The sequence below is a fragment of the Polyodon spathula genome, chromosome 21, assembly GCF_017654505.1.
Source record: "Polyodon spathula isolate WHYD16114869_AA chromosome 21, ASM1765450v1, whole genome shotgun sequence".
NCBI lineage: Eukaryota > Metazoa > Chordata > Actinopteri > Acipenseriformes > Polyodontidae > Polyodon > Polyodon spathula.
The window spans coordinates 2,411,538-2,424,589 of NC_054554.1; the positions used below are offsets into that span (position 1 = coordinate 2,411,538).

Sequence of the window (13,052 nt, forward strand, 5' to 3'; positions counted from 1 at the left end):
AGATGGGAATCTCAGACGATGCTGTTTATGCGACAATTAGACAAGTTTTCTTGTCAGAACATGTGCTTGCCTGTGTGTCCTCTACACACTGTAACAAACAACAGTAAACACCTCTCACCCCTCCCAGACAAGAATACCAACATAAGGTGTCAGGAAAGCAGCGCGGGGCCAGAACACAGTCAAAGACACCACTGTTCATTCACTCTGACACACTGCATCATGACACTCTGCATCGTGACACGCTTCTAAAGGTACCCTTAGAAAACACAGTCAACTTGCATGGTAAGTTTACAGCTTTCCCATGGCTACCCAGACAGAAAGAACTTATATTTTACATATATTAAAAAGCAATCTATATTACACATCTGCCTCTTATTTTTCTTGTATCTGTACTACATATTTTTATATATTATCTATTATCCAAAGTAACAAAAATGTGGAAACGAAGCCAAACCGTTTTGAACTCTGCAGATATTGACTTTTATAATAATAATAATAATAATAACAAAGCACAGAGATAAAGTAGTGTATCTTCAAAAGAAGTGTTGGCAAGACGTTCTTCAGCAGGCTGGAAACTCCTCCCTCTGGGTTCAATATCATGGGCTGTGCTTGCTTCAACGTGACCTTTTTTAAAGTCGAAAATCAATTTTTTTCACCTTTACCGACACCTTCAAAGCTCCTGGCCCTCACATCAACGCACTTTCATCTCTGAGGCGGCGCGCAATCTCAGTTTGATTCCTTTTTTCGAAAACAATGAGAAGGATTTTTTTTTACGGAAAACCATTGCTACCGATTGCACCACAGATGGATCCACCTTTACCTTAGATCAAGACTAATGCAAATCTTCAGCTGTCCATACCACGTACTACTGAGCTTTAAACAGATGCTCCATTCAAACCATGTGATGACGTGACCTTTCAAGTCTGCTGACTCATAACAGCTGATAACAAAAGAACCACTCGGTAACATGAAATAATCATTACAAAAAAATAAAGAACGAAAACTCTATTAAAATGAGATTTAAAGCTACTTATCCTTCTATGTTCTGACCCTCTTTGAATGGATAACAAGATCTGACTTTCATTTTTTTAATGCTATCAGTCTCCCGCTGCCTAGAAAAAAAAACTATGCATTACTAATGAAAGGATAAAAAAGACAAAAAAATTGTGGAAGACCAAAGGCCTATTCAGCACAAACAAAAGCGTACGAAGACGAATGTTAAATCCTTGGCTGTTTTAATTTTCGCAACTCTGTGTGAGTGATTCCATGCACCGGGCTCTGCACTGTTTCTTCTTCTATGGCATGCAAAGGGTTGACACTGCTGGAGTCAGAGCAGCAAGTGAAAAGAAAAAATAAAATAAAATAGGATTGGTTTGGGATATGATGTCAGCCATATGGAGCAGCTCAACCCCAAGTTAGTGAAGGGCCAAATGACCAATTATATCTTTCAACGATGCGTGTAAACGTACCACAGATTGCACTGCTTAATTGGCATGCTTTACACACTATGTTCTGGGGTGGCTGGGCGGTAATCCTCAGCATAACCAAACGTTCAAAGGTTAGGGCTTTCCCCCCTGTTGCTTCTGTGTGTTAAAATAATTTACTGTAATTGCCTAAAAGTTAAAGTATGTGCTAAAACTGTTTTGTCTGCTTTTGACTCCTTGCAGAGTTTATATTATATCGAGCATGACTTCTGAAAATGAGTACTGTACCAGGCATGCTCCAGTTTACTTGTTGTTGTGTTATTTTACTGTGTATTATCAACATAACACATGCAAGTATTTCACTGTGAATACCATCAATGCCCCTTCCATGAATTAAACTGTAATGTACGTGTTTAAGTTTGTGTCCGATCGACAACAGCGTATTTATGGTCTCAAAGTCACGTTGATTGCGACATTTGCCTGCCAAACTAAGAAGTCTCTTCAGTTTACTTAGATTTGCATTGTCTGTGGACTAGAAGTCCTGAGGATTTGGAAGGTAAATTAAAAAAGAAAACATAAGACACAAAGAAAATTTACAAACAAGAGGAGGACATTTGGCTCATCTGAGCTCGTCCGGTCTGCAGTCGCTAATTGATCTCAAAACTTTGTCAAGTTGGGTCCAAAAGGATCCAATTGATTCTGCCTCAACAACATGACTGGATAACCAATTCCACCCCTCACCACTGTAGCATGAAGAAGCGTCTCCTTCCCTCTGTCCTACGTCAATCTCCACTTAATTTCTAACTGTGTCCTCTGGTCCTGGTTTCTATGCTGTGCTTCAAGTATTGGTGAGGGTTAACTATGTCAACTCTTTGAAAGATTTTAAAGACTTCAATAACGTCCTGCCAAATTCTTCTTTTTTTCTAGGGTAAACTGATTCAGTTCTTTCAGCCTATCTTCATAGCCCAGTCCTTTAAGACCTCTGATTAGTCTGGATGCTCTTCGTTGGACTCTCTTCAGGGCCACCAAGTCTCTTTGGCACTGTGGTGACCAGAACTGTACACAGTACATGTTTTACCACTACTGTATATTTAGATCTGACATCTTGTGTGACAGCAGCAATGTACAACTCTGTGTCTGTGGGGGAAGGGGTGCAATCAAAAACTCCTTCCCCTGCGGACTTCCTGTTCAGGCAGGTGAATAGAACCAATCTAACAATAGGCCGGGTCCCTGTCCCTCATCTAGAGGAAGCTGCAGAGCACATCATGAATGAGACAGGGGGGCTGTCGCCACGGCAGCAGCAAAGGATATTCACATCATAACAGCATTGTGCGTTTACACTGGACTGCAGGGAGTTGCAGCCTGGGAACTGGGTACAGCCACAGCCAGAGGGCAAAGTGTTAGGCTTGGGAAGACCCAGTGTGCAAATAAAAAGTACAGTACAGTGGAATAATATTATTAACATCATTAATTTCCAATCAGCAAGCTCGCCAAGGGTTTATCTGACTGTTGGGATTAGTTTTGGGTTGTTCAGAAATTGAAAGAAAGAAATGGGATCAAGTTTCCTCTATTTAGGGTTGTTTAATTTCCCTGAGCTTTGAGAGAGAGAGAGAGAGAGAGAGAGAGAGAGAGAGAGAGAGAGAGAGAGAGAGTGAGGAGAGGGGAGGGGGTGTCAGCAGAGCTTACCCCACTCTGACACCTGACTCGAGGACAGCTGTATCTCTGCCAACCTTCCCTGCAAGAACCCAATATTTAAAAACTTTTACATAAGATGCCTCCTCACCAACACATTGAAACGTGACGATCCAAAAGGCAGAGGCAACTCGTGACAGATGCTATTATCAGGTAATTGTTCTGCAAATTAAAGAGCTGCTTGGAGCGACATTTTCAGGATTTTTTGCAATCATTCCCAACGAGTCCCCTGAGCTGCAATTACTCAGATATTATGTTGTTTTTTACAGTCTGTGCTCTTTGTCCTGAGTTCAGGACCTCTTCTGATTAGCCTGATTAATCTCAGGACTCCAAGCTCAGGTGTGCCACTTACTGAAGGTGAACAAGTACATGGGACTCTCGTACCTGAATGTACTGAATTGTTTTTTTTCTGTGACTTCAAGTTTAAGTCCTTTCGCCTTTGCAACGCTTCCCCATTGTTACTGGCACAGCACACATCATCGCCTCACATCTCAGCCCAGCATATATCAATGAACTGAATGTTAAAGTGCTGAACTGCATGAGCAGAAACAAGACCATGAAGCCGACACTAACACTGGCCGGCAATGTACGAACAGCACACAAATTTGTCACAGGCATGGATGTACTGTTCTATGGTGCATCTTGAACATGCATTATTAATTCTAATTATCCTTTTCTGTGATATATATATATGCAGTTAATGTACTTTGACTTTTAAAACACTGTGAACGTAGAAGCCTTTTGGCGACTTCCACACGATTTGATAATGCTGAAATTTGCATATCCTGATTACCTATAATTCTATAGTTATTGTTTTCTCCCACCTTAACTTGAAAGCTACTTGTGTGTGTGTGTGTGTGTGTGTGTGTGTGTGTGTGTGTGTGTGTGTGTGTGTATATATATATATATATATATATATATATATTTTTTTTTTTTTTTTTTTTTTTTTTTTTCCAAAAGAAAAAAGGGTCCAGAGGACATGTCATGATGAAACTTGTCTTACAAGAAGGTTCTCCAAGAGATTCATGGAGTAAACTTTTACTTGAAAATGAACAAGAAAAAACTGCTTCTTTTTGCTTCCTGGCATTTGTGTTTGTGTTCTTTTTGCTTCTTGGCTGCATTTGTCCCATAGCAGTGATTTACATTCTCCAGTGTGGTCATCTGTGTTAAAATGTCTGGCAACAGGAAGCAATCAGCTAAATGCTGTTTTGTTTCTCTGATTGTTTCACATCACACAATCAATGAAGTACACTATTCCTTTACTGGTGCAAAAGTCTAATGAATAGTAATTGAAGATTTTGCCCCTTTGATTACTGTGTTGTTGTGGATGTATTTACCTGTTGCTATATATATATACACATAAATATTATATATATATATATATATATATATATACATAAATATTATAATCCTCACTCGATGTCAGTATAATAGACACCAATGTCTACTATACAATTTAACTTGAATGACATGTAAATATTATTTCCGAGAACCGGGATGACAGGTTAATGTTTTTTTTTCCGTCCGTAGTACAATAGTATAAAATTTTAATTATTCGTGATTATGACTGAAAGTCTATGCAATCCTTTTACGGGGATAACCTATTTTTACAGTATTATTATTATTATTATTATTATTATTATTATTATTATTATTATTATTATTATTATCCTGGTTAAAACACAATGCAAAACAAAACAAAGCACCAATTGGATAAAGCAAGCTGCAGCAGCTGGGCTGCGTGTATAGTGCAAACTGCAAGGACACTTACTCTTCTCTCCTTGTCACTGTATTCAATGCCCAGGGTATCGACTGCACGGACGATAGCTGCCAGGGACTGGATTGTGTTGCTGTAGACCACCGGTTTGTACTGCTTTACATCATCTCCAGAGAAACCATCTTCATGGATAATCCTGCAAATGTTAACAAATATCAGACGTCAGCAACAGGCTCTCACCCCCCCCCCCCCCCCCCCCCCCCCCCCCACCCCCCCACCACCCCCACCCCCACCACCAAATTCCACACACTGGGAGCAAGGTGTGGCATTGCTCAGATAGCACTATTGCTTAGTAAACTGGAGATCTGGTTTTGTGAATTTGGGGACAATCCTAATATCGAGTGATCTGTTCCAAAATTCCTATGGTAGCACAGGGGTTTTCATTTTTATCTGAATTATTTTCTTTTTTTTTTCAGTAGACAAAATGTGTTCTCTTATAAAGTTTACCATAGTAAAAGCATAGCAAAGTGTAGTAAAGCACAGTGAAAGCATGGTAAAGTATGGGTAAGCATTGTAAGGAATAGCAAGGTATGGTAAAATATATTAATAAACATGGGAAACCAGTATAACCATTGGAAAAGCATGGGAAAACTGCAAAAATACTGTGGTAAACTTTGAGGCTGAACTTTAAATATGAACAGCACACAGTGAATAATAAGGTCGCTGTAATGACTGTTGCATTTACTGCGCAGCACGCATGGCATTAAGCAGTTCTTATTTTTATAATCACTGCTGAGTACTCCAGATTGCCTCAGTTAGGCATGTGTTTGTGATATTTGTAAATGCACTCTTTTTTATTAGCGAAATAAAACAAAATTACACTTTAATTGCCATTGCAGAATGGGATTCATGAATCACAGAAGAGCACAGTTTCCCAGAAGTGTAAAGGCAAATCTTTAGGGACCAATCCATTTACTGTACAAGAGTACGAAGCGTTGGTGTAAAGGTTAGCCTCATTCATTTGCATGGAGAGATCCCTGTCTGGTTTTTGCCCCATTGTCGCAAGGCATGGTTCAGGGGGTAATTTGAACGGAAAAAAAAAGCAAAAATATTATATTGTGATAAATGGGTTTTCTTGAACATGTTTTGAAGTCAGCATCCTAGGCAGCATCACATTAATGAAGAATGAACCATTTTTAAAATGTAAATTCTTCATTATTCATTGATTTGTCGAACAGAGAAATGTATTTTTTTTATTTAACAACAAAAATATGAATTTGATTTTTATTACAAGGTGTGTAAGACACCTCCACCCAAAGACAGCCCCCAAGCCCAGCTCTTTCTAATATCAGCTCTCATCCTGCATGCAACAATGAGGACATCCAGGTAGGGCTTGAGATATAGATATAAGGAAGCAGGACTCCCGACTGCCCCAATCCATCCCATCCAGTTCCTCGGCTTGTGCTCACTAATTATTACAGGAGTGTAGAAGGTCGGTAGCACAACTGTATCATATCACATGCTGATCACATCCACCCGCCCGTCTGTCCGTCTGTCTGTCTGTCTGTCTGTCACACTCTACACAGTGAACACGATAACTGCCTTGATTTCACAAAACCTTTTAACACACACTCCTACCCTCCTACAGATGTTTTGGTCACATTTGATTATGCTACAATAAACTCTCAATGTTATAGGAATATTTTGGTATCTTTTCAGGAACTTTCATGAGGACCCTTTTAATAAGGTACTTTTTAAAATAAAACAGTGGTATAAAGCACCCTAGATAGGTGGGAAATAACACAGATGTTGACAGATTCGCTTTAGTGGACAAACTTATCCCATCGGCATCTCTTTTTCCAGTGTTACCCTGATCCATGTTGGAACTGCGCCCTCAGGCACTTCAATCAGATTATCCTCAATTTAAAAAAAGAAAAAGAATCCATTCTATTGCACCGTGCCCTTTTGTCGTCTGTAAACCAAACAAACAGACCCTTTGTCTAAGAGAACTCTTGCTGCAAATTACCCTTTACGGAATTCCCAAAGCAAACTTTTTTTTTCCTGCCAATATTTAATGCCAGCTCTCGGCAGTGCTCGACTTGACAGGCGGTAACATCCTTCACTCTCTCCAGCTGGACCTCTTCATTTCAGTGCCATGCCCCTTCACGGCAATTAACCCAGCGGCTCCACAATTCAGATATATAGTACGGCTCAATTAGGGCTCTTCTGCAGTGACACGATCCAGCATCATGCAACAACCACACAAAGGGATAGCAATCCAGGCAGGGTTTAAATGAATAAGGAACTTCATTGTTTTATGAGTTTTATATCTCAGAGCTCTATTTGTTCTATTAAATGGGTTGACGTTGACAAGTGCCCAGGGCAGATTTAATCAAAACAGCTGCAAGACAGATTCATGGTTTCTCTGTCATATTGTTAAAGACATCAGGGAGGGTTAGCAGATAACTGTATGCAATAAAATGCATGGAACACGCCTTTGGAAAAGTAGTCTAACCTCTGCTGATAAAAACCAAGCCATGCCACGCCTGCTGTTGAGCTATACTGGCTAATGACAACTTGCAGCCCCCTCTTACCACAATAGCTATGAATCTCCCGATCCGTTATGTGTGTGATGTGCCATTTTCATTGCCTCCGTGTCCTTGTTCTCCCACAGTGCCAATCAAATCATATCAACTGAAGTGACAGACAAACAGTTCAGTATCAGTATCCTTCACAGAATTGTTATTGATCTTCCATCTTAAATTTCCATTGCAAAACAGAAAACGAACGAAACAGTACAAACCTCAACCCCCATCCCAGCCCCCCATGCACTGTCACAAGGTCAGCAGAATGAACACAAAAGGCAAGCTCCAATACACACCACTGAGAAAGTTTCAAATACTCACACACACAACTGACAAAATGATATACTGTATACCATCTCATACTGCATACACAACTCCAGCCATTTAGTGAATGCACAGAGCAATTAATCTCAGGCTCAGTCCTGACTGTTCTGTACTAAAAACAGTTACCAGTTCATAGTACTGGTACACCAGTAATTAAGGAACTGTTTTTTCTTTCATGGCTCTCATGAGAAAGGTGGCCCCTTATCCTGTCTGTCTGTCTGTCTGTCTGTTACACTATACATGGTAAACTCACAAACCTTCTTCAAACAAACCTCCAGTAGACCTTTTCGAATCGCGTTTGTGCAGAATCCGATAGAGAGATGTTATGTGAATGGATTTGTATTGTCTGAGATCAGGCAGATACTCTGAAGGTAGAGTAGCTGTGAACCTTTGAAGTTCTGAAGAGGGATGCCATAAGGTTAGGTCACCCATAAGGCGTGACAAGAAGGAAACATCCTATATAGGCCAGTGCTTCTTCTGCAAAACCAGAAAACGCTGTGCAGGTTAGAATCATTTGACTAGCTTTCTGCACAAGCATTTGAACTGCACTAGAACAGCAGAAGTTTCCTTCAGCGTTTATTTGTGATGCTTTCTTACAAACTAAACGTTGCTTTCCCCAGAAACAGCACTTAACCTGCAATTTTCGGATTAACCTCTTAATGGCTCCAGCTGTACAAGAAGACACTGACATTAAGATAGGAACCTTACACATTCATGCAGGCACTGCCTTTATAAGAAACTCTTCTGATATCGCTGATTAGTCATCCTGATCGAAGCAAGTGACTGCCATGGTTAAATGAGGTTGAGAAAAGGATCCATATACTGTTCTCAAACACTGAATGCCTCAACCTTTCATTGTTGATTAGACAAGCTTGGCAATTCACGGATTACCATTTACAAAACAAAAAATAAAATGAAGGTTGATGGTAAGGATTTGATGCAAATAATCGATTAATTAGTCATTTGGCCTGCTCGACCAAGTAAATAAGCACATGCATTTTGTGGTTCTCTTTTTATAGCTTTTATTCATGCCCCCCTGGAACCCTGGCCAGCTGTGGGAGGCAACTGAACATAAGCAGAGAAAAGCATGTCCTAGAGACTCATTTGAAATTAATCGCTACTTTCAATAACTACACTGCTGGCTTCGCTTTTACCTGTCTGTCTTCGCATGCTTTTTATGCAAATGCCATAAAGATATTATGCTCTCTGAACAGTAACAGTGCTTGTGATGCTTTGACGACACATACAAAGGACAGAAATCTACAAGATGGGAATTTTGCCAAAAATGAAATATTTAGAATCAGTTATTTCCCCTTTAATATAACTACTATAGAGTAGAAATGAACCTTTCTATTGCCATGCTATTATTTTTGGTCGTTACATTTAAGGTAAAACAGCTTCCATAGTAAATACGATTTCCTTTTGGCAATCACCTGCAGGCACAACTCAATCTTATAAATCCGTGTCCTCTCACAGGTGCCCCCTAATAAAAGTTATAAAAGTTTTTGCACTGTATTTTTTTCAGTTTTCCCGTGCTTTTCCCATGGTTATTATCTATACATTCCCCATAGTTTACCCTGGTTTGCAATGTTTATTAATACGCTTTATCATACCTTGCTATTCTTCACAATGCTTTCCCATTCTTTCATTGTGCTTTATTACTTTGCTGTGCTTTTTACAATGGTAAACATTCCTGAGCGCAGTAACAGTGCAGTAACTATTGCACTGAGCAGTTGCTTGTTGTGTGGAACTAGGCTGGTGTCACAGGTGCTGCAGTTGACTTGTTTGGGCTTGGGGAGTGAGGTTCATTATAATTTCACCCTCCAGCTAACTTGATCTGTTTGATCATTAGGTGCCCATCCCTGAGAGAGAAAGCCTATCTTCATTAATCCTATCACGCCTCTCCCGGTTAGTAAACAACTGGATTATTTCTCATGTGTGACTCCTCATCAAAAGACCCGGACGCTTGCATAGTGTACATTCTCACTGAAATGTGAATCATTTATATTTTATTGATGATTAGGCAATATCATGATTTGGGGGGGGGTTACCAGGGTGGAGCTGAGGGAGGAGGAGGGATGCAGGTGGATGAAATGCAATAGAAGGATTAGTAACCAGTCTCTTTACAGAGCTCTGATAGGCCAGGATCGGGTGAGGTAATGTGTGTCAGGGGGTCCTTCCTCCCAAACCTTATGTGAGACATGTGATTGAGGCAGAGATAAATAATTAATCTGAAGAGTAAGTTTAATAGAAAATATGTTTCCCAGGATTTGACCGTGGCAGCTGAGAGAGGTCATCGAAGGCTGTGGAATGTGATCAACCGACCCACCCTGTATAAGGGAGATGCAGCTGCAGAGTGGAGGAGGAGGAAAGGAAGGTGCAATGAAATATGTAGGGCCCGGTTTTAAAGCTACTGGTGCAGCCCACTGATAAAAAGGAAGCTGGGTCAGAGTACAGTAATAGCATCCAGCCTTTAAAACATTGACTAGAAGGCTGGGAAACAAGAGGAACCCAAGATCTGCAAACTCCAGGAGACAAAGAAATACAGTTGCTTGGTAATTCATACAGCATGTTAGTAAGGCTCTATTTTTAGCTCATACAAATAAAGGCAGATCTCATGCCAGTTTACGCAGAGACGCACTGACTTCCCCTATCTAACTAAACACCTAAAGATCAGCACAGGGCAGCCCTATCGCTGCTGCTGCGGATGATGCAAAGCATCGCCATTCCTGCCACACATGGAATGGGAAATATTCTCTTTGCAGAAACAGTGCAGCTCACAAACTCTTCTTCTATTGCAAAAAGTCTTTAAAGCAACAGACACGCTGGGGTACCATCAATTGATCAGAGAATCTAAATACCCATCCTTTCTGTCTGTAAACTCTTTGTAAAAAAAAAATAAATTAAAAAAAAAACCTTAGGATGGTTAGTATTGTACTGATGGTGGTATTCTTATCCACAACTGTTTAGATCAGCTTAGATCATTGTGTTTTGTCCAAACCACTTACCTGGATCAGAGAGGATTTTGAATATTTTAGAATGGTCAGTGACCTGGAATGTTTCTGGAAGAGGTGGTGTGTGGGAGACACCTTGTGTGCCGAGAGTCAGATAGGACAGCATCATATTCAAGTTCTGATATTATCCATAATGTTTTATTAGTAATTGTAAGGTACATTTTTACACTGGGGTACCGTATATCTGAGAGTTTGCATGGCTCTTAATATTGTGGTTTTACTTTACTTATTACATTTTCATGGATTCTGACAAATGTTTTCAATAAGGACCTTAAAAAGTAAAAGAAAGTCAAAACCACTGTCTAATTTTTAGTATGACTGACTGCATCCTGTGGCTGAATAACGCTGAAGATTCAAACAGCACAAACGCACAGCAGTGTAAAGTTTAGAAGATGTATTTTAAAAAGGAAAATGTATAGAAAACAAAGAATCAGCATAGTACTGTGTATTTCAAAAGTCTTTTGATATTTGGGAATGATGGTTTTAAAAAAAGCAGTCTTTATATATATATATATATATATATATATATATATATATATATATATATATATATATAATTTTTTACCACAGTGGTGTAATAGTTTTCAGTAATGGTTCAGTAATTTTGGTTCCTTTTTTTGAAGGACATCGATGCATTGGTTGTTTTGGAAATCGATGCAGTGAAGGTACGAAAGGAGGCACGGTCCCAGCCTTGTTCAGTATGCCATGCGTCACGTCCTCTCTTCAATTAAAACATCTTCTGCTGCTGATACACAAAACACTGCTCCAGCCAGAGACACTCAGCAGCGTAACCAAGGAGACGCAAAGACACAAGCAAACACGGAGGAGACGGAGAGTCATTATCCACACACTCCTTCAGCAGGTTATATTATTTTCTACTCCGGAATACTGTAAACGTGAGGGGCATGGTGTCCCTTTAAGACACTGCTACAGTCACTGAGGATGGTTATATAAACCACGTGTATTTCACACAATCTAGTGCCCTAATCACTGCCCATTGTTGGCTGCAGATACAAACAAAGCGTACTTCCTTTTTTTGTTACCTGCCAGTCAAACACAAAAAAGGACAACCTCAAGAAACCTGATTGGTCTGAGGCAGGCAAGAAGAGATTCTAATAACGCCTTCAATTGTTTAGAATGCTACTGCATTCAACAAATAATAATAAACCTCTTTGCAAGCCAGCCGCCCAAGGCCCTCTTGGACTCTTCATTAAAGAGTGCTCGTGGAACAGCACTGAGGGCAAAACAAACAAGAAAAAGGACTTTTTGTCTCTTTTTTTTTGCAGCCTTTAAAAACTTGGCTTCTTCTTCCCAGTTATGCCTCGGAGAACATCAGCTGTCAAGAAGAAGACAGGCTCTGCCGGCATTGTGCAGAGCACCGCAGTGAAAAACAAGCATTCTCGCAGAACTCGAAGTCTCCCTGCAGTCATTCTCTGGACACCCCTCCCAAACTGGGATTACTACTAACCCTCCTAACACTCTCCACTGACAGCTCACCTTCCACCACAGGATACACACAGCAAAACAAAACATCCCTGCCAACACGATTCAGTGAGTGGAGGTTCACGTGAATACACAGCATAGCATAATCAGTTCTGCGCTGTGTTTTGTTCCCCTGTGTATGAGTGTCAGGTTTGGGTAATAACCCTCTGAGTGTGGGATGGACAGGAGGGTCTTTTCAGCCTTCTTCAAAACTTAAATCTGCACCTAATCGTTTGTTTTTTTAAATTACAATAGCAACATGCTTCTAGGCTATTAACAGTACATCATTTTGTAGAGGTGTGATTCATAACGTTTGTTAAATGTTACTAAATGTTAACCCAATAAAACCCCCTGCATTATTGCTATTGCAGGGGAGTGTCCTCTTCCTCCAGTCTGGGAGTAGTTTGATTGCATAGCGCTGTGAAGCAGGGAAATAAAGCAGGCCACAATGCAGCACTGTATTTTTTTGATTGAATCTGCCCTACAGGTATTGAACAGCTTTATTGGAAATCAATGAAGAAGAAGCCGACTCCCTTTCAATCACCTTACCTCTGCTCCGAGCCTGGGGCCACACCTCCACATGGAGACTCTTTCACTTGTCAGGGAATTGCATTCGGAAAATTAATTTACTTCATTCGCTCCAGTGTTCATTCTACCAACAACACCCCCCTGAGATGAACTTGATTTTCAAACCTCTCCTGGGCTCACGCAAGTACTAAGCTGGTCTATATAGCAGCTGCACCACAAAAGTGCCACAAACACAGCTTTCATATATCACAGTAATGCAGATTAAGTGTTAAACATGCACAAGGGC

General features: G+C 40.2%; 1 protein-coding gene across 3 annotated transcripts in view; it reads right to left on the reverse strand.

Moving 5' to 3' along the window:
- Nucleotides 1–13,052, reverse strand: part of LOC121296217 (guanine nucleotide-binding protein G(o) subunit alpha) — a 67,960-nt gene that overhangs the window by 40,717 nt on the left and 14,191 nt on the right. For all 3 annotated transcript variants that reach the window (XM_041221529.1, XM_041221527.1, XM_041221528.1), the window contains exon 3: nt 4,888–5,029. In XM_041221529.1, coding sequence (XP_041077463.1) covers nt 4,888–5,029 — 142 coding nt within the window. The remainder of the gene's footprint in view (nt 1–4,887; nt 5,030–13,052) is intronic.